Genomic DNA, 21,223 nt, shown 5'->3' with positions numbered 1-21,223 from the left:
CACACCTGCCACCTCAGGACCAAATGCCAACTTATTGTGGCATCAGAAAGCAAGATCATGGAGTTCCTACTGTGACTCAGTGGCAACAAACCCAACTCGTATCCATGAGGATGTGGGTTCGATTCCTGGCCTCACTCAGTGGGTTAAGGATCTGGCGTTGCCATGAGCTGTGGTGTAGGTCTCAGACGAGGCTCAGATCTGGCATGGCTGGGGCTGTGGTGTAGACCTGCCGCTGTAGCTCTGACTCAGCCCCTAGCCTGGGACCCTCCATATGCACTGGATACGGCCCTAAAAAAAGAAGAAAGAATTGAAACTTGACTTTGGAAACCACAGTGATGCTGAAACGCTAATGGGAAAGCAACATGGGTGACGGAAGTCACCCTTGAAATGAACACGTAGGAGAGAGTCTTATGAGGGCTTGGGGGCAGCCAGGGCTGCTCGGCGGCTCGGGAACAGCTTTGGAGAAAGACACAGGCACGGGCGTCACCCGGAGCCACCCAGCTGCACCTGCCTTCTTTGTCTGCCCGTCACGACGGCAGAAGATAAAGAGGGTGGCGGATTTAGAAGCAGATTTCAAAGACACCCCCTCTTGTTCTTCCCCGGAGACCCACATTATTGTCTGCACACCCCCGTGGGCGTCCACACGATCACAGCTGCTTCCAGAAAGAAGGACCCCAAAAGGCCCCAAACAGAAACAACTTCACAGCATTCACGGTCGGGCGTTTTGTAAGGAGTGTCTCATGGAGGTGATGATACAAAGCGCCCCGGTGGGAAAATTCCAGGACACGCGACCCTGGGCTATAGAAGGGGTAGGTTCCCTGGGTAGCTCACAGCCACCTCATCTCCCTTCCCCGAACGCCCCCTAGCAAAGGGGATACTGCACTGGGACGCTTGTCCCTATAAGCAGAGAGGGTGTGGTGGGCCCTGGGGAAAGAGAACACAGCTCTGCAGGAGGGACCACGTGTAAGCATGCAGGGGCACTGCCAGGAGGACAGGGCCTGCCCCTCACAGCAAGGACCCCTGCTAACGCCCAGGTCGCGCCCTCTGGGGCCAGCCCTGGGAGCTGGGGACCTGCCTGTGACAATGATCTTGGTCTCTGTCTTCTCCAGAGGTCAGGCTGCCACGGCACATCCCGAGGCCCCCATCCTGCATCACGCTGGAGCTGGACTTATCAAGCAGGTGCTCTAAGGCCTACGCCACAGCCACAGCCACGCCAGATCTGAGCCACATCTGGCACCTGCACCACAGCTCATGGAAGCTCCTGGTCCTTAACCCACAGAGCAAGGCCAGGGATTGAACCCGCAACCTCATGGTTCCTAGTTGGATTGGTTTCCACTGCACCCGGATGGGAACTCCTGCAACTAAACTCTTCTTTCCACGTCTTGAGGTGGGAGATAGCTGGGCTCCAGGCTAGGCATTTACAACCAAGCACCTGTCTGTACTTCAAGACAGAAATAACAGCAGGCACAAGGCAAAGAACTAGGACTTGTCTTCCGTGCACTTGTTCAACAATGCTGATAATAGGATCAGAAGATGGGCTGAGCCCTGCTTGGAGAGGACAAAGAGGTCATGTACCCCTATCCTGGGGTTAGGGAGCCCCCAGCTCCATGCGCACAGAGAGAGCCCTCTGGGTCAGAAAGAGAGGGGGTGCCAGGCCACCCTAAGTCTGGATCACCTTCCCGCCAAGCTCCGCTCTTGAATCCATCTTGGCCAAAAGATGTGCACGCAGATCAGGGACGGTCCTGGGTCTGGTCAGGTATCAGAGATACAACAAGGTAATTGCCCACAGGAAGACAAGGACCTGGAAGAACCGCCCCATGTACGTGATTTAAATCAGCTCTCTGGTGCTTCTGGTTCAGGGGGACGCCCGCACCTTCACTCCTCCTCTGGGTGCGTGTGACTGCTCTGCTTCTGCCCTAGATACAAAAACTACTTCTCCACGTGTGCTCCCACAGGTGGTACTGTGTCTCTAACGATACATTGTGTACCTGTTTCAAGTCTCTGCCTCCTTGAAACATGCTTGCTTTCAACAGGGGGCAAGAATCAGGGCAATGCTGCTTTCAGCCTCTAGCTGGTCTAGTGGCTCAATTCCTGGTTTTCACCGGGCGGCCCAGGTTCCATTCCTGAGCAGAGAATGAGCATCTTGCTTCAAGCCCTCACTCACTGCTGTCTCTCCCCGGTCAGAAAGTTGGAGGCTTAGGAACAATGCAAAAACTCCTAGGCCTCCCCAGAAGCTTCCGTCCCCCACTAAACCTCTGAGATCTTCACTGCTGAAGGCTAGCAGGGTCCAGGTCAACCCCTGAAAGTTCCCGTTGCCCCTCAAAACTAGGCTCACCTCTGGGTGGGTGTGGAGCCCACAGGCACAACCAAGACAAAGATCAAAGGAAGGACCGATTCCTTGCAGCACATAAGAAAAATACTGGGAATCTTTCCCAAGGCTGCGTCTCTCCCAGAACAGAAATTAGAGAAGCTTTGAGCTAAGGGTGCATGCATATTCATGAGGGGGCTGGGAGGTTCATACATATTCATGAAGGGGCTTGAGCAGAGGAGAATGCAACCTAGACCTGGGGCCAATGTCGACAGAGTCCAACCTTCGGTGGATTAAAATCATGAGGGTCAGGAAAGGTCATAGCATCATCCGTCAGCTTCCACCGGATCCTGTGACCAAGCGCCTGGGAGGGTTCGGTTCTGGAAAACAGCCCGAGAGAGGGTTGCAGGCTCCTCTTTACCACTGAAACAGCCCTGGGATTCTTGGTAACTGATACCTTATCTTTTTTTGTTACTCTTCTTGTCTGATAACCGTCTGCTTTTTCCCTCCCTTACGATCACTGATGACAGATTGGCTCAAGAACACATATGGTGGCCAGGCTTAGATGCCCCATGGCGTGGGTCAAAAATGCCTTCTCTTCCGATGGCTTTGTGGTTCGATTGCTTTTTAAAAGTTATTTTTATTTATTCAATTTGAATTTTTTTTTCTTTTTTAGGGCCCACACCTGCAACATATGGACGCTCCCAGGCTAGGAGTCAAATGGGAGCTGGAGCCGCCAGCCTACACCACAGCCACAGCAACACCAGATCCAAGCTGCCTCTTCGACCTACACCACAGCTCACACCAACGCCGGATCCTTCACCCACGGAGCGAGGCCAGGGATCAAACCGGAGCCCTCACGGATACGCGTCGGGTTCGTTTCCCACTGAGCCACAATGGGAACGCCTGAACACTTTTTAAATTGCGGGAGCGTTCACGGAAGGTAAGAGGAACCATCGTAGACAGAACACGTCAGTGGCGTCGAGTCTCATCACGACGGTTGGATCCTCGCCACTAATCTAGGGTCAGGACCTTTTTATCCCCCCAACAGGAGACCTTGGACCCATTTGTAGTCACTCCCCTTTTCCCTCCCTCCAGCCTCTAATCACTCTTCTGCGTCTGTGAATGTCCCGGTTCTGGATGTTTCTGACCCATGGAATCTCACACTGTGTGTCCTTCTGGGTCTGGCTTCTCTCCTGAGCATCGTGGGTTCAAGGTCCATCCTCATGGCAGCCTGTGTCCAGGCTTCCCTCCTTTTCATGGCTGCGTCGTAGTCCCCTGTGTGCATGGACCCCAGGCTGTTTATCCATTTGTCTGCTGATGGGCTAAGGGATTTTATGAGCTCTGTATTCCATCGCAGGGAGCATTCCATCACACGATTTATTATAATGATGCAAAAGCAAACCTATAAACCCCGATCCCCCCGGCCCCCCACTGCAGACACACACACACACACACACACACACACACACACACACACACGCACACATGCATCCCCCATCGTTCACTCGCTAATAACCTACGATCTCTGGCCCCGTCCTTCACACCAGCTTGGACTAGGAATGTCTCCATCTCATAATTGGCGCTTACATCCACCAAGACGTCCACATGCAGGCCACAGATCCATGTCCTGCTGGAAAGGGAGCCACGGGGCACCGGCCACCTTCACGGAGCCCTCTGCACCTGCTTATTTCTCTACCTTCTGCCAGGCGCTGAACTTGTGGGACTCCACAGGGCTGGACACCCAGGGCCTGGAGGAGATTCAGGCTCAGTGATGGTGGTGACAGAAGCCATGTCTATACGATGTGATCTGGAGGCCTGTGGACCTACTCTGGTGCCCGCGGGGCGCCAGGGGTCTGACGAGATCCTCAAGGTAAGGATGCAAGGACTCAAAGCTGTGGCTGGGGGGGGGTCCTTTCAGGAACAAATGTTCTTCACCATCTGATTGGGCTCCCGGGGCTTTGGGGACCACGCACCCCAGACTAGGGGGGTCTTAACCTGCAGAAATGTGTCCTTGCCTCGTTTTGGAGGCCAGAAGTCTGAGCGTAAGGTGGGAGCAGGGCTGGTTCTAGCCTCTCTTGCAGTTTTTTTTTTTTTTGGGGGGGGGGAGCAGGGCTGCTGGCTATCCATGGTTCACAGAGGTATCACTTCCAACTGCCTTCCATCCTCTGGGTCCATGTCCTGGAATCTCCTGGTCTTTTCAAGGACACCAGTCCCTGGATTGGGGACCACCCATCAGAAGCTGATGACATGTGCAAACACCTCATTTCCGGATAAGTTTCCATTCACAGGTGTCACAGGTTAGGACTGGACGAATCTTTTAGGGGGACACAATCCAACTCACCACAGCATCCAAGATGAAGGATGAAGGTTAACGGCAGGAGTGATGGATCTGAGCGCCACAAGATGCCCAAGCTCACAAGACCTGGGCACCTGTTTATGATGGAGCAGGGGGTCCTGGTCTGACCTGGTGACGCAGGATCCCCGCTCCCCCCAACCTCACTTCTTGGAGGTAAAAGGAACACAGATAAAAGGCAAGAGAGCGCCTGTCCCGAAGACTTGAAGAGGAAAGCCATGTGGGCTAAGCAACGCTGATTTCCTGGTCCAGGTCTCCAGTGGGAATGAAGGAAGACCTTGAACAGGACGTAGCCCAGCAATGCCGTCGTCACGAATTCGGGGGATGTCCTGGATGCTGGGGACAACTTTGGGATGTCACGCTGTGAACACGCGTGCTGTCCCAGGCGTGTGTTGGAAAACACAGTTATTATCCAGGAGGTGCCCCCATGATAAGGACTTGTGGATGGGAGACGCCTGGAGAGTCCGTGGTTCACGACATCATCTTGGATACACGCGGAGAAGGACAGAAAAGGGTGATGCTTTTGTCATTAACGTAGCACTCTGCGTGACAAGGATGTGTTCAGCGATGTTCGGAGTTGTTCTTAGGCGCCTTAAATGTGTGTGTGTGTGGGGGGGAGGGGGTTCCAGATGCTGAGGCATCATAGCAGCTGGACCTCGGATAATTCAGTTCAGCATCATTAACCCTCCTCGTTTCTCAACTCCCTTGGGGCCACCCATCACGCACCGAGAAGACTTTTAAGAGAATTTCCTCTCTCTCCACACTGTGGAGAGAGACACATCTGTCTACACACACCTGCAGACGCCCAGCCAGGGTGCCAGTAAGGGAGGCATTTAACACTGAAATAGATTGAAAAGAACCCCGAAGATGCTCCTTCCCGAAACGAAGCCCTCTGAGAGCCAACGTGGCCGTGGTTTAGAACATGGCCAGCATCCTTGAATCGTGGGAGGCCCAGGTAAGACCCACGGGGGCATTCTAGGGAATTACACCAGCACGGTTTGCACCGGCGGAGTCCGTGGTTATTCACGGGGAGCCCACTTTTTGCACGGGAACAGGGTTAGCACCAGGAATAGGAGAGGGATGAAACAGAAGTGGCTGGTGTGGTTTGTGTACCTGCTGTGGCAGGGAGGCTGCCGTGGGGCTTCCGCATCACAAGGAGATTCAGGTGGGAGGGAGGCAGGGAATTACCACGGGATGTTTTAGGGAAGGTGACCTTGAACCACAAAGATACTCTTTCCCAAAACAAGGCTCTCTGAGGACCAACGTGGCTGTATTTTAGAACGTGGCCAGCATCCCTGAAGCCCTTTTCTAGTGTCAGGGGCCACTAGCAACTGACCGCTCTGCACGATGCTTTGAGGATCTGGCCTCCTGAGGACTCCCCTGGGGCACCTCTCCCCCTTCCATAAAATCTATTCAAAACTATATTTTACAACGGTGCTAAGTCCAAAAGGCTCATTTTCAAGGCTGCACGTATCATTTATATCATCATTATATTCTTTTTTCTTTTTGCTCTTTTTGTTTTTGAACTTTTTTCGTTATCCTTATATTCTTTTGCCCAATGGACGCGGGACAGATGGGAGGATGGGGAGATGGAGAGATACAGAGGACAAGATGCCCAGGCACCTGCTGGGACCAGAGCGTGGGGTCCCCTTCTGCCCCCCGCCCTCCAACCGAAGGAACCAGATTCTCCAGTCACTCTTGCAGGAGCCCGGGGTGGGGGTGGACATCTCGTTTTTGACCTTCACTGACCTTGAGCTGGACACCCAGCAGAGCCCACAGGCCGGATGTCCCACCTTCAGGGCAGGGAGATCCCACCTCTGCATTGTTCTGAGCTGCTACCTGTGGGGTGATTTATTACAGGTGCGATAAAAACCAAATGCATTTGGAGAAGAGTGTCAACCTTCTAAGGAGTTCCAGGCTCCCTGAATGCACAACCATGGCTGGAAGCATCTGGTGAAGCCTCAGTCCCTCTGGTCACAGCTCCAGGAGACACATTAAAACACACACGCTTGGGGGAGGCTGGGCAAGAGGAGAGTCAGCTGGCGTGGCTTTGCCTCAGTGACAATATGCTCTCCATGGGCCTTTTTTTTGGACAAACACCCAGGGACAGGTCCACGCCCCCCACTGCTCCCTGGTAGCCACCTGTGACACTGTGGCCACACCAGGAGCTCTTGTGAGAAACCCTTTAGGGCTGGGAGAAGGGCGCCAGCTTTGTTGATTCCCTGAAGCTCTGCTGGGTGCATCTGACAAGTGGAGGAGAAGGTGGATGTGGGCACAGGGTCCTGGTGGGCATTGAGGTCCTTGTGGGGTCTGGGTTGCCAGGTTTAGGATTTCTTTTTCTTTTTCTTTTTTTTTTGTCTTTTTGCCATTTCTTGGGCCGCTCTCGCGGCATATGGAGATTCCCAGGCTAGGGGTCTAATCGGAGCTGTAGCCACTGGCCTACGCCAGAGCCACAGCAACGCGGGATCCGAGCCGCGTCTGCGACCTACACCACAGCTCACGCAACGCCGGATCTTTAACCCCCTGAGCAAGGCCAGGGATCGAACCTGCAACCTCATGGTTCCTAGTCGGATTCGTTAACCACTGCGCCACCACGGGAACTCCAGGTTTAGGATTTCTATGTTTCTAGGTAGGGGGTCTGTGTGGGGTCTTATTGGGGATCTGGATGGGAGGGAACTGTGGGGCAAAATGGGGTGGGGGTCTCCTGGCTGGGATCTGGGTGGGGGTTCCTCGGCCCCAGTAGGGACCAGGAGTCCTGGCCACAGTGGGGTTCTGCTGGGGTAGGGGAGGTGGGCTGTGAGGGGTCCCACTGTCCCCACAGGTTCCAAGTCTATGTGGGGCTGGGCAGTCTGGGTGGGAGTCCATGGTCTAAGGAGTGGGTTTGGGGTCCAGGGTGGGTCTTGGGGTCATGAGGGTGGGGTGGGCCCAAGGCAGGAGTTAGGGGGCTGGGTTGGGTTGATGTCAGGGTAGGGTCTCTGGCGCAGGGGTGGCCTGCAGTCCCGGTGGGGTCCCTGGACCAGGGGTCTGTAGTCCCAGGGTGGATCTGAGTGATGGTCCTGGGGTCTGTGCGGGGGCTCAAGGTGAGGGCGGGGCTTCCCTGGGTCTCCTGTCAGCACAGGGGCACATGATCTGGGTGGGGGGGGTCCATAGTTCTGTGTCCTGGGGTCCAGGAGGGGGAACCCTGGGGTCTGGGGTCAGGTGGGATCCCAGGATCCAGGCAGGAGTCATGGTCCGGGCTGGGTCCTTGGGTCTGGTGGGGCACTGACAGACAAGCAGGGGTCCCTGGGGTCTGCAGTTTAGGTGGGGGTCTGGGAAGGGGGTCTCTGGGGTCCATGGTCCTGGAGGGGGTCTGGGGTCCCGGGTCAGGCAGAGTTGGAGGGGGGTTCCCTGGCATCCACAGTTTGGGTGAGGGTCTGGGGGGATCCCTGGGGGTCTGTGGTCCTAGTGGGGGTCTGGGGTCCCGGGTCAGCCAGGGTTCAGGTTCAGAGCAGGACCCCCTGGGGTCCGCAGTTTGGATGGGGTTCCGGGGTCGGGAGTGGAGGTGGGGGGTCCCTGGGGTCCGTGGTCCTGGAGGAGGGGTCTGGGGGGGGTCTCTGGGGTCTGGGGTCCTGGTCAGCCGGGCTCCAGGGTCTGAGCGGGGGCTCCTGTGGTCCTCAGTTTGGGTGGGGGTCGGGGGTCTGGGGGGGGGTCCCTGGGGTCCATGATCCTGGAGGGAGTCTGGGGGTCCCGGGTCAGGCGGGGTCAGGGGTCAGAGCGGGCGTCCCTGGGGTCCGCAGTTTGGGTGGGGGTCGGGAGGCTGGGGTCCCAGGGGTCTGTGGTCCTGGTGGGGGTCTGGGGTCCCGGTCAGGGAAGCTACGGGGTCCGAGCGGGGGCTCCTGGGGTCCTCGGTTTGGGTGGGGGTCTGGGGTCTGGGGGGGATCCCTGGGATCCATGATCCTGGAGGGAGTCTGGGGGTCCCGGGTCAGGCGGGGTCAGGGGTCAGAGCGGGCGTCCTTGGGGTCTGCAGTTTGGGTGGGGGGCCGGGGTCGCGGGTCAGGCGGGGGCGGGGGTCGGCGCGGGGCCGGCGGGCTGGCGGGCGGGCGCGCGGGCGCGGGGGGCGGGCCGCTGCGGGCGCGTTTCCGCCGTCCGGCCGGGCGAGCGCCGAGTCCCGCGGGCGGCGCGGAAGCGGCGGCCGGGCAGCCATGTCGCCTTTGTCTGCGGCGCGGGCGGCCCTGCGGGTCTACGCGGCGGGCGCGGCGGTGATCCTGGCGCAGCTGCTGCGCCGCTGCCGCGGGGGCTTCGCGGAGCCAGGTCAGCGGCCGGGGGCGGGCGGGCGGGGGTCGGGGCGCGGGGCCGGCGGGTGGCTCGCGGCGGCGGCGGCGGCGGCGATGGCGGCGGCGGCTCCGGGCCCGGGCGGTGCGTCCCCCGCGGGGCGCAGCCCCCGAGGCGGGGGCAGAGCGGGGGAGGGGCGCGCCCGGGCCCCGCGTGCCCTTGACCGCGGCCTGGGCCCGTGCGCGGCGCCGGGCGCTCCCGGAAGCAGGGCCGGGCGGCCGCGGGGGTGGAGGGCGGGTCGCCCCGCCCGCCGCTCCTCCCCGCGCGCCCGAGGCCGGGGTCTCCCTGCGGTGTCGCGCGCCCCGACCCACCCAGCCGGGCCGGGCCAGGGTCCTCGGGGTCCCCAGGGTCCCGCGCGCCTGCCCCGCAGCTCCCCGCCCGGAGGGAGGAGGGCGCGCCGAGAGCCCGGCCTCCGCGCAGGGTCAGGTAGGACGGGCTCCGGGGGGCGTGCGGGGCCCGGGGGGGCCTCGGGGGCAGGGCCCTTCGCTTCAGGGGCACCTTGCTTCTGCGGCCTTAGCGACCTGCGCCCGCGGCGTCTGCGACCCCGAACTTTCCGGTGTCGGGACCGGTTCGCGCTCCGAGCGCTGCTGGGGGGCCCGCGAGGCGCTGTGTGGCCGGGGCCGCGTCGGCTCCCGTTGGCGCGCCTGGGACTTCAGCCGCAGACCCGGAGCGTTCCTGTCTGCCCTGATTTGCAAAGGAAGCAGGATAACGCCAGGCTCTGCGAGCATACGTGGCTTTTTATTTTTAGATGAACAGTAACTCCTTCCCAAACAGAGGGGTCGGTGGGGAGTGCGGTGCTGTGTTACTTTGTGGCCGCCTTTGGCGTGTGGCCTAAGGTGAGAAATCCTCGGAGGTCCGCTTCTGTTTCCACGCGGTTGGCACCGCCCGCCGCCTGTCTCTGGCACACACCCCTGGGCACCCCTGAGAGACTGGGGTGCAAACAGGCCAAGTGCATCTGACTGTGGCTGTGAAAAATACTTTAAATCCCTCCACCGCCCCACGCATGGGGGTGCCTGCGGCCCCACTTTGCAAACCTGCAGCTCTGCGTCCCCACAGATAATTTTTTTTGGCGCCCCACCCTCCCCGTGGGGTGGAGACTTAGGGAACTCTTCCAGGTGTGCATGTGACAGAAGCGTTTCGTTTTACTGTCAACCTGATTTCTCATTCTTTCTTTCTTTTTTTTTAAACGCTTTGAGAGCGATTAGAATGGAATAGAGCGATTCCCCGCTGTGGCGCATCGGGATTGTGGCGTCTCACGGGGAGGCAGGTTCGATCCCCAGCCTGGCACAGTGGGTTAAGGGGTCTGGCGCTGCTGCAGCTTTGGCCGTGGTCCCCGAGATGGGATCCCCGGCCTCCATATGCTGCCGGGTGGCCAAAAAAAAGAAAAAGGTATTTATTTTGGAGTTCCTGTTCTGGCTTAGCAGGTTCGTTGCTGGAGGTTTCAGATATTTCCGTGAGAATTGGGTTCCATCTCTGGCACAGCTCAGTGGGTTAAGGATCCGACGTGGCCCTAAGCTGCAGCTGCAGCTCGGATCCGAGCCATAGCCTGGGAATGTCCATAGGCTGCAGGTGCAGTAGTAAAAAGAAAAACACACTTGAATTGAGAGTAAGGAGCCAGCCAGTACCTGGGGTTTGGGGCGGGGGCGGGGCATGGGGGGTACAGGCAGAGGACACCTTTTAAATCAGGCCTGGCCTGTAAATAGTAAACAGCGTTGGAAAGCTGTCCCAAGTGGCCCCCCATTGCCCCAAAGGGTGGCGCCCCCCGGCCCCACGGGACAAGGTAGGCGGCTGGCCGTGCAGCTTTGCTCCCCCTGCGCGCCTCGCGCCCCTTCGGGGCAGGCTGTTCACCTGCTCAGGGACCCGGCAAGTGGAGGGTGGAATTGGAGCTTGCCACACCCCATTCCCCAGAAGGCCCGTCTCCAAAACGTGTTTGTGGTGCATCCAAACCAGGCCTTGCCTTGTTGTTTCCACCTGTTGATTTAGAAAAAGAGCAGAAAAGCCTGTAACCGGACCCACTGGGGACCAAGCGGTGTGTGGGCGGAGTGAAGCCTTCCTCCTGCTGGAGCCGAGGGTCAGCTCTGTTTAAGAGGAACTGGACGAGCTCTGCAAGCCACGTGGTCTATTGGGTTAGAAATCCTTGCAGAGCTGGGGGGAGCCAGGCACGTGTGTCCTGAGTGTCTGGTGGTGGCCCTTGTCCCACATGTCACAGTCCTTCTGCTTTTTGACCTTTTTTTTTTTTTAGCTAACTGGACATAACTTTTGGCAAGGAGACATTGAACGTTGCCCCAGGTGGAGCTGAGCAGTAACAGGCCCAGTCCACATGAAGCGTAGCTGGGGGTTGTTTGGTTTTGTTTTAAACCTCAGAGGTTTTCTGGAGTTCCTCTTGTGGCTCAGTGGGTTAAGACTCCGACTAGGATCCATGAGGACGCGGGTTCTGTCCCTGGCCTCGATCTGTGGGTTAAGGATCCGGCGTTGCCACGAGCTGTGGGGTAGGTCACAGGTGCTGCTCGGATCTGGTGTGGCTGCGGCGAAGGGGCCGACAGCTGTAGCTCCTGTTCAACCCCTAGCCCTGGGACTTCCATATGCTGCAGGTGCGGCCCTAAAACGCAAAAATAAAAAAAAAAAAATCGGAGGTTTTCTCTTTTTTAAAAAATTGTTTATAGAGTCTGTCTACATAAAAATATACACGGTATAAAATAATCGACATAGAAATGTTCTCTTCTTTAGAGATTTTAACCTGATCACAACCCGCAGCCTAGACGATCCAGGTGCATGAAGTTTTGTGGAACGTCTTTGATAAGCCGAGCATTCGGATCAAGTTTCAGATTTAAAGGCACCTTGGCGAAGGATCTGGGGGTGTCACTGCTGTGGCGAGGGTTCAGTCCCTGGCCCGGGAACTTCCCCTTGCTCCCGGTGCAGCCGAAATAAGAATGATGATAGTACTGGGAAGGAAACGGCCTTGGTTAAGCTCCTTGGGTTACTCGTGCCTGTCGGATGGGTAGGAACTATCTGAGGACCTTCTCGCCTGTTTCTCGGTTCCTTGTGCCTCCGTGGACAGTTTTGCGGGGGAGCTGTGGGTCGTCTTTGTCGTGGACGACATCTGCTGACACAGCCTTCGTGCACTTACTGAATTTATGGTGTGAATTCTTAGATTAAGGGGGAGTGCCTCCCTTTTATCACTGTCACGTCTGCATTGTGTGCGGGGGCGGGGGTGGTCCTGCACATTTTTATCAAGTGGGGGCGGCGCTGGGTGTGAGGTCTTGGTTGTCTTTGTCATGGGTGAAAACTGCTGCCATGGAGCTCCCGTTGTGGCTCAGTGGGTTAAGGACGGGACGAGCATCCATGAGGATGCGGGTTCCATCCCTGGCCTCGCTCAGCGGGTTAAGGATCCGGTGTGGCCCTGAGCTGCGGTGCAGGTTGTACATGGTGCTCGGATCTGCTGTGGTGGAGGCCGGCAGCTGCAGCTCAGATTCAGCCTCTAGCCTGGGAACTTCCATAAGCCGCAGGTGTGTCTAAAAAAAAGGAAAAACAAACCTGCTGACATGTATTTAATGCAATTATGTAACTCTTGCTGGGAATGCTTGATTAAATGGGAGTGCCTCCCTTTTATCACTGTTGATTTGGCGTTCTGTGGGGGGGTGTGTGTGTGGGGGGTCCCTGCACACTTTATCCAGGGGGTCAGGCGTGAGGTGTGAGTTCCCGGGGATTCTATGAGGAGGAGTAGGAGCAAGTTACAAGTCACTCCTGGATGTTACCTTTCCTTCCAAGGCCGTGTCTACATGGTCGTTGTAAACTCACTGTGATGAGCAGATGGAGAATTCCTGTTACAGACGCTGCTTTCCACAGTCCCTGGACAAATTTGTGACTGTCTTTCACACATCAGGTTTCGCGGACGCATCAGTGAGTCTTGGAAAGGACAGAAAATCACCCAGATGCATCTTCGAGGGCAGGTGTCAGAGCCCCCAGAAGTCTCCCTGAAACATTCTGCTGCGGAGAGCAGGCAGGCCTCCTGGTCTGAAGATGGTTCTTTTGCTTGTGGGCTGTGTATCCATCCAAACCTATGTCGGCCGGTCCACTTACAAAGCTATCTCAGTGCAGATGCGAGTCTTCAAACGGGGGTTTTATTTATTTTTTTAAATAAATTTTTTTTTTTTTTTTTTTAGGGCGGCACCAGTGACATAAGGACGTTCCCAGGCTAGGGGTCGAATCAGAGCTGCAGCTGCCGGCCTGTGCCACAGCTGCAACAATGTGGGATCCTTCACCCACGGAGCGAGGCCAGGGATCGAACCCACATCCTCATGGATACTAGGCAGGTTCGTAACTGCTGAGCGGCCAGGGGAACGGTAGGGCTTAAAAAAAAAGAACAAAAAACCAACCCTATAAAGAGAACGTTCTTTCTCATGGGTTTTGTGTTGTGTGAACACGTGGTGGCTGTGGTCGTAGGGAGGTGAAACCAGAGAACTTAGGCTTCTTTTCCTCTTAAAAAAAATGAAGAACCCTCACTTCCACTGAGCTTCTGTTTATGTGCCTTTTCCGTATCAACCTGGATCCTATTAAATGAGATGTGAATTAAATTTAAGTGTCTATTACATTAAAAAATTTAAACAGAATTAAAACAAATTGAAAACATGTGTTGACAATAACAGTAACAGGAGTTCCCACTGTGGCTCCATGGGTTAAGGAAGGACCTGATGTTGTCTCTGTGAGGATGCAGGTTTGATCCCTGGGCTCTTTCCATGGGTTAAGGATCTGGTGTTGCCGTGAGCTGTGGTGTATAGGTTGCAGATGCGGCTTGGATCCTTCATGGCTTGTGGCTGTGGTGTAGACCGGCAGCTGCAGCTCTGATTCGACCCCTAGCCTGGGAACCTCCGTATGCCGCAGGTTCGGCCTTTACAAAAAAAAAAAAAAAAAAAAAAGGCAATAAAGGAGTTCCTTGGTGGCTCAGCAGGTTAAGGATCCAGTGTTGTTGCTGCTGTGACTCAGGTTTGATCCCCGGCCCGGGAACTTCCCTCTGATGTGGGCTTGGCCCAGAAAAAAAAAAAAACAAAAAACAAAAAACAAAACAATAACAAGCCACTTATGTTATTCCCAGTAAGATTTCCACCCCTGGATGAAAAATAACAATATTCTCCAAAACACACAAAGATCAAGCAGTGGAGGGGCTGTGTTTGGTTCTTGCTGGTTTCTCGACCTCTTGCCTGGCGGAAGGAGGCTGGTTCTGCACTGGTTTGTGAAGCTTCCGTTGTGCTGGGGAGAAGCCCCTGATGGGTCTGGCTGGGTCACGGGTGTGAGGAGAGGCAGGACCTCTCCGGATCCTGGCAGTGTGTTGGCAAGTTTAAGACATGGTTGGGGGCGGTGGGGTAAGAGTGACCACACGGTGGGGGGGCGGGGGGGGGCTGCTTTGACAAAACCTGCATCCCTGACTCTGACCGGAGCCGTGGGTGGACCATGGCCTTCAGACGGCGGAGGGCAGCTTCAATGTCTACACTCAGAACCGTCCTGCAGGTGTCGGCTCCTTCCTGGAGGGGTCCTTGGGGCTCTGACAAGCCTGTGTAGCTCGGAGGAGGTGATGCTGCAGGGTGAGGCCCCCCCCTGCCCCGGCAGTGCCTTCCTACGAAGTCACATTGTTAAGGATGCTTCCTACTTTGTGGGCAAAACTTAGTGCCAGACCCTGCTTTGTGGGCAAAACTTAGTGCCCTCTGGAGCCAGGGAACGCCAGCCCCCTGTCACCGTCACCATCAGGTGGGCTCTGAGACCGGCAAACTGCCTGGCAGGCAGCTTCCTGGCACTTTTGGGGACCACGTTTCACACATCCAGGTGCCAGGCTTCAGAGTGTGTGGCCTGGGGGTTGTGGCCCCTCAGAGTGCCCCCACGGCCTCGGTCACATCTGTCCATCCTTCTGTCTGACCCCAGGCTACCACTCTGCCCGGTAAATCAGCCCCGTGAGTGGGGCCTGTCCCTGAAAGGCCTCAGGTTGGTGCTTAACAGCCACGCCAGCCAGCCTGGCAGGGCGAGTCCCTCTGTGAGGCCCCTGGGGGGCGGGGGGTAGCAGTCAGAGACCCCCTACCCTGGATCAGGGGTGATGCTCAGGCTCCTCTTTTAGGATTCTGAGTGTTTTTTTCCCCTCTGTTTCCCAGGGTTGTCCTGCATGTTCTTTTTCTAAAAAAGGTTTTTTTGGAGGTCAAGTTGATTTGACAAGGCTGCGATTCTTGCTGCTGCGCAGCAGCGTGACTCAGGGATCTCTGTCCACACATGCATTCTCTTTGAGATTCTTTTCCCGCGTAGACGATCACAGAATCGTGGGCACGGTTCCCTGTGCTCCACGCCAGTGTGCTCTGTATGCTCGCAGCTTACTTCTTTCATACGTGGGGGTGCGTGCGTCTTAATCTCCCGCCCCTCCCCTTCCCTCTCCCCCACTAGCTGCTTCTCTGTAAATGTGAATCTGTTTCTATTATACTCCTTCTTTTTTTTTTTTTTTTTTTTTTTTAAGTTTTAGGTTCCACCTATAAGTGATATCATACGATACTTGTCTTTCTCTGACTTCCTTCACTTAGCATGATCATTTCTGGGTCCCTCCATGGTGTTACAAATGGCATGATTTCATTCCTCTTTATGGCTGAGTAATATTCCATTGTACACACGCAGCATCTCCTCTTTGTCCATTCTTCTATCCGTGGATGCTTACGTTGCTTCTGTGTCTTGGCAAATGTAGACAGTGCTGCTGTGAGCATTGGGGTGCAGGGAGCTTTGCACACCAGTGTTTTTGGTTTATTGGGCTAGATGCTGGGGGTGGGATCGTTGGATCCTACGGTCGCTCTGTATTGAATTTCCTGAGGCGCCTCAATCCTGTCCTCCATCGTGGCTGCACCAATTGACGTTCCCACCCAGTGTAGGTGGGTTCCCTTTTCTTCCCCCCTCCCCAACACGTGTTATCTGTGTTCTTTTTGATGAACAAAACGTGGAATCTCGTTGGGGTCAAAAGGGCATCATTTAAAAACAGAAAACTCAAACAAGCTTTTCTTTGCTGCCTCTGCCAAGTTCCCCACTGCTTGTGCTAACTCATGCGATTTGAGCCACTTCCCCTGGTGGCGGGTCACCTGCGTGCTTGCCGACGGGGAGGTTTCAGGCGCGGGCTGTGGGTCTTGGGCTGGCGTGGCCCCTGCGACCGCGGCCTCCACCTGGAAAACCAGCCCTGCTGGCTGGCGCTGGGCGGGGGGAGTTCCTAGCCCAGAACTTGGTAGAGCGGCCGGGTGAGGACAGAGTGTGACCAGGAGTCCACAGCCGATCCAGAAGGGAAAGGTAACACATGCGTGTCTTCAGACGCACCTGCACGGAAGAGCCGCTCACTTGTCAGAACGTCCCCTCCGCTTTGCCAAAGCCACGCGCCACCGCGCCCACCCCGGGTCCCTCTGCGCGCGCCCTCGCTTCCGAAGCCGCGCCGCCCGGGCCCGCTCCCCGCCGGCCGAGCCCCCGTCTCTTCTCACGCTGTGTTTGTCTCGCTGCTTCTCGGCAGGTCACCCCGAGTGAGCGGAGGCCCGGCGGGGGCCCCGGCGGTGCTGGCGGCGGCGCGATGGAGGCCAAGAGCCTGGAGGGCGCGCAGGCCGACCTCAAACTCGTGGCGCACCCTCGCGCTAAGAGCAAGGTGTGGCGGTACTTCGGCTTCGACACCAACGCCGAGGGCTGCATCCTGCAGTGGAAGAAGATTTACTGCCGCATCTGCATGGCGCAGATCGCCTACTCCGGCAACACGTCCAATCTCTCGTACCACCTGGAGAAGAACCACCCGGACGAGTTCTGTGAGTTCGTCAAGAGCAACACGGAGCAGATGCGCGAGGCCTTCGCCAGCGCCTTCTCCAAGCTCAAGCCCGACGCGGCGCAGCAGAGCGCGCAGGAACCGCTGGCCGCCAAGGGCGCGCACGGCCACGAGGGCCGCAAGCAGCAGGAGCTGACGGCCGCCGTCCTGGGCCTCATCTGCGAGGGGCTGTACCCCGCGTCCATCGTGGACGAGCCCACCTTCAGGGGGCTGCTGAAGACGGCCGAGCCGCGCTACGAGCTGCCCAGCCGCAAGTTCTTCTGCAGCAAGGCCATCCCCGAGCGCTACGGCGCCGTGCGCGACGCGGTGCTCAAGGAGCTGGCGGAGGCCGCGTGGTGCGGCGTCTCCACGGACCTGTGGCGCAGCCCCAGCCAGAACCGGACCTACGTGACCCTGGCCGCGCACTTCCTCTCCGGCGGCGGCGGCTGCGGCGGCGGCGGCGGGGCCGCCCCGCAAGGCCTGGCCCTGGGCTCCCGCTGCCTCAAGACCTTCGAGGTGCCCGAGGACAACGCGGCCGAGACCATCACCCGCGTCCTGTACGAGGCCTTCATCGAGTGGGGCGTCAGCTCCAAGGTGTTCGGCGCCACCACGGACCGCGGCAAGGACGTCGCCAAGGCCTGCTCGCTGCTGGACATTACCGTGCAGATGCCCTGCCTGGCGCACACGTTCGACGCCGGCCTCCAGCAGGCCTTCCGGCTGCCCAAGCTGGGCGCGCTGCTGGCCCGCTGCCGCAAGCTGGTGGAGTACTTCCAGCAGTCCACCGTGGCCATGTACCTGCTGTACGAGAAGCAGAAGCAGCAGCACGCCGCGCCCTGCATGCTGGTCAGCGACCGGGTGGCCTGGTGGGGCAGCACGCTGGCCATGCTGCAGCGGCTCAAGGACCAGCAGTTCGCCATCGCCGGCGTCCTGCTGGAGGACAGCAACAACCACCACCTGATGCTGGAGGCGGCCGAGTGGGCCAGCATCGAGGGGCTGGTGGACCTGCTGCAGCCCTTCAAGCAGGTGGCCGAGATGCTGTCGGCGTCCAGGCACCCGACCATCAGCATGGTGAAGCCTCTGCTGCACATGCTCCTCAATACCACCCTGACCATCAAGGAGACGGACTCCAAGGAGATCAGCATGGCCAAGGAGGTCATCGCCAAGGAGCTCTCCAAGACCTACCAGGAGATGCCCGAGATCGACATGTTTCTCAACGTGGCCACCTTCCTGGACCCGCGCTACAAGCGGCTGCCCTTCCTGTCGGCCTTCGAGAGGCAGCAGGTGGAAAACAGGGTGGTGGAGGAAGCCAAGGGGCTCCTGGACAAGGTCAAGGACGGCAGCTACCGCGGCGCTCCCGAGGACAAGCCCTACCCGATGCCCGAGGAGCCCCCGGCCAAGAAGCCGGCGCTGTCGCCCACGCCGCCGCCCACCAGCGTCATCAACACCATGCTGGCCGAGATCTTCTGCCCCACGGGGGGCGTGGAGGACCAGGAGGAGTGGCACGCGCAGGTGGTGGAGGAGCTGAGCAACTTCAAGTCCCAGAAGGTGCTGGGACTCAACGAGGACCCCCTCAAGTGGTGGTCCGACCGCCTGGCCCTCTTCCCCGTGCTGCCCAAGGTGCTGCAGAAGTACTGGTGCGTGGCGGCCACGCGCGTCTTCCCCGAGCGCCTCTTCTGCTCCGCGGCCAACGCGGTGCACGCCAAGCGCAACCGCCTGGCCCCCGCGCACGTGGACGAGCAGATCTTCCTGTACGAGAACGCGCGCGCTGCCGCCGCCGCCGCCGCCGCCGCCGCCGCCGAGCCCGAGCTGGAGGACGAGGACGAGGGCGAGTGGGGCCTGGACCACGAGCAGGTGTTCCCGCTGGGGGACGCCGTCCACGCCGGCTACTTCGGCCTCCGGGACGGCGGCTTCGTGTAGCCGGGGGACACCTGCGTCCCGGCGGCCGCGGCCGATGCTCTGCTGTCAGGAGGGACCCCCGCGGGGGTGGGCGCGCCGCCGGGACTGCAGGAAACGCGGGAGAGGAGAGCCGCACCTGGGGGTCGTTGCCAAGTGACAGCGGAAGCGTTGGGTGCTCCGGGGCACAGAGGGGTGCCGCGAGGGACCCACCGGCTGGAGATGGACCTTTCGGTGGCTTAGAAGCCAGAGATGGGGCTTCGAGGGGCCCAGAGGCTGGAGATGGACTCTAGCGTGACCCCCAAAGAGATGGGTGGGGCTCTGGGCGGCCCGAAGCTGGAGGAAAGACTGTTTTCTCTTTTCGGTGGGGGTGGTGGGGGTGGTGGGGGTGCCTTGCTTCACAGCCAAAGGGAAAGAAGTGACTTAAAAAATGTCTCGCTGCCTGACCGTAGGATGGCAGGCGCTGAGCTCCCCCGCGGAAGAAGCCCAGCTGGGAGTGTTTGCTTCCCGCTAATTCCACACCCGCGGCGTTTGTGCAGGGAAAGTCTGGGTACATTGGAGAGGAATGGAAGCCTGGGCGCCCGGGAGGACCAAACCCCTCTGTCTGCTCCCCGAGGCAGCCCCTCTGGATCGGTGCCCTCTGTCGGTGAAGAAACACCCATTTACATTTTAATTTCAGTGGGAACCTTGCCGCTGGGCTGGGGAGAGACACATGTTAGCCAGAAACCCTCTTTTCGAGAGAGACGGGTTTCATGGTGGAAAATGTTAAAACTGGAGCCCGCATTGCCATTGCGTGTAAAAAAAGCAGAAAAGCGATGTTGGGTGCGTTATGTTCTGCCATTGATGAGTCTTTTTTTGCCCCCCTTGTCTGAATTCACAGTCCAGGCAGCCTCCTCGCTCACAGGTCTTGTGTTGTTGCGTTTTAGGGCTGCACCTGCGGCGTATGGAAGGTCGCAGTTCCCAGGCTAGGGGTCCCATTGGAGCTGCAGCTGCCAGTCTGCACCACAGCTCATGCCAACATCGGCTCCTTGACCCACTGAGGCGAGGCCAGGGATCGAACCCACATCCTCACGGATACCACTCGGATGCGTTCCTGCTATGCCACAGCGGGACATCCTGTAGCTCATGGGTCTTGAGGTGGTTTATTTGGGTGTATCTGATGCTTAAGAGGTCTGGTTTCCCTGGACTCACTCTCTGGAGATGAAAACAGAGAAGGAGGCAGTTCCTGCCATGGCACAATGGGATTGGCCGTGTCTCTGCAGCACCAGGACGCAGGCTTGATCCCCAGCCCTGCACAGGGGGTTAAGGATCCCGCGTTGCTGCAGCTGCAGTGTAGGTTACACCTGTGGCTCGGATCTGATCCCCTAGCCTGGGAAGTCTATATGCTGAGGGGTGGCCAAAAAAGAAAAAAAAAAAAAAGACCCCCCCCCCAAAAAAAAACCCCAGCTTTAAAATACAAAAGACCCTATCGTGCCCACAGCCAGCTCTGCAGCATTATTTACCGTAAAGGGCTCTTGAATTTTCTTTTTTAAACGCAGCACCATGGGGGCCATTGATTTAAAACTATTACCAGGGAGGAGTTCCCTGGTGGTACAGTGGGTTAAGGACCTGGCATTGTCACTGCTGTGGTTTGGGTTGCTGCCATGACATGGGTTCAGTGCCTGGCCTGGAAATTTCTGCACACAGCAGGTGCAGCCAAGAAAAAATTAGCAGGGGTGATTTTATCTTTGGGGGTCCTTGTGGGTTGCTTCAGCCATTGCGATGTCTCTGATTCCTGCGTTAAAACCCAGGATGGGAAAAGGTTCATGGTTTTTAGACATCTCGGCCCTTGGGCTGCTTTTTGCTCAGCCCCCAGTTCTGGCTGGCTTCCCGGAGGCTTAAGAAGGGAATTTTGTTCAGGCTCGTGGCTCCCGACGTCCCGTGGCTCCAGCCAGGGCAGAGTTTTTTCTGGATGTCTCTGGCCGTGGATGTTGTCAGGAGATCAAGGGTGGCGGAAAGCAGCTTCACCTGCGCTTTGTCCTGGAATGACCGTGTTTGCCTCCCTGTGGCAGGTCCCCCCAGCTCTCTGTGCTTCTAGGAGCAGGGCCTCGGGTCCCGGCTCTATGTTGTGTCTCCTCTCTGCTCCCAGGCTGGAAAAAAAAAAATCAGCCCCAGAGCTGTGCCCCCTCCCTGCCGGGCTCCCAGATGTCCTGAAATCCTTGGCTTGTCTGATCGCCTGAGAACCTGTGCCCCCCGCCCCGCCAGCCTCCTCTCTCTGTTTCTCATTCGTTTCCTAAGCCTTGGGTTGGCCGGCGCGCCTTACCTGGGTTGTGGGTTTTTTGTTTTTGTTTTTCTTATTTAATGCTTTCGAGTTTGGCTCTTGTTCAAGAAGCTCTAGAAATAAACAAACTCCTGAGTTATCTGTCCGACGTGTGTCATTAATGCTATAGCCGTCGCAGGCACCCTCGGATCACCCCGGGGAAGGTTTGGGGTTGGTTTGTTGAAAGAGGCTTTTCTAGGCCATGGAGAATAATCAGAAAGGCTGTTGTGCTTTGTTCTGGGGTTTTTCTCAGTGATCGGGGGT

General features: G+C 57.7%; 2 protein-coding genes across 52 annotated transcripts in view; both read left to right on the top strand.

Moving 5' to 3' along the window:
• Positions 1–8,815: 8,815 nt before the first annotated feature.
• On the top strand, positions 8,816–21,065 carry ZBED1 (zinc finger BED-type containing 1). 2 transcript variants are annotated; one of them, XM_021082454.2, is made up of 2 exons: positions 8,816–8,954; positions 16,489–21,065. In XM_021082454.2, exon 2 carries the CDS (start codon positions 16,546–16,548, stop codon positions 18,682–18,684), a length of 2,139 nt encoding a protein of 712 aa, XP_020938113.2. In that variant the 5' UTR covers positions 8,816–8,954; positions 16,489–16,545; the 3' UTR covers positions 18,685–21,065. The 2 variants fall into 2 exon arrangements, with proteins under 2 accessions (XP_020938113.2, XP_020938114.2); XM_021082455.2 differs by lacking the exon at positions 8,816–8,954 and adding an exon at positions 9,246–9,401.
• LOC110255319 (polyprenol dehydrogenase) overlaps positions 8,816–21,223 on the top strand; it is a 339,610-nt gene continuing 327,202 nt past the window's right edge. For 41 of the 50 annotated variants that reach the window (XR_014834908.1, XR_014834927.1, XR_014834922.1 and 38 more), the window contains exon 1: positions 8,816–8,954. Coding sequence is in view for 3 of the 50 variants with exons in the window: in XM_085007062.1 (XP_084863188.1) it covers positions 8,846–8,954 (109 nt within the window). In the remaining 47 variants the exon portion in view is untranslated. Of the gene's footprint in view, positions 8,955–9,005; positions 9,402–21,223 lie in introns of those variants that run through there. The other 9 variants (XR_014834889.1, XR_014834886.1, XR_014834884.1 and 6 more) reach the window with 1 other exon arrangement.

This window comes from Sus scrofa, chromosome X (assembly GCF_054392235.1).
Source record: "Sus scrofa isolate SSC_HxYL_T2T_F1_AM1 chromosome X, Sscrofa_HxYL_maternal_Yorkshire_Landrace_v2.0, whole genome shotgun sequence".
Lineage (NCBI taxonomy): Eukaryota > Metazoa > Chordata > Mammalia > Artiodactyla > Suidae > Sus > Sus scrofa.
The sequence above is the reverse complement of the archived record's forward strand: the minus strand, read 5'-3'. Positions and strand labels throughout refer to the sequence as shown.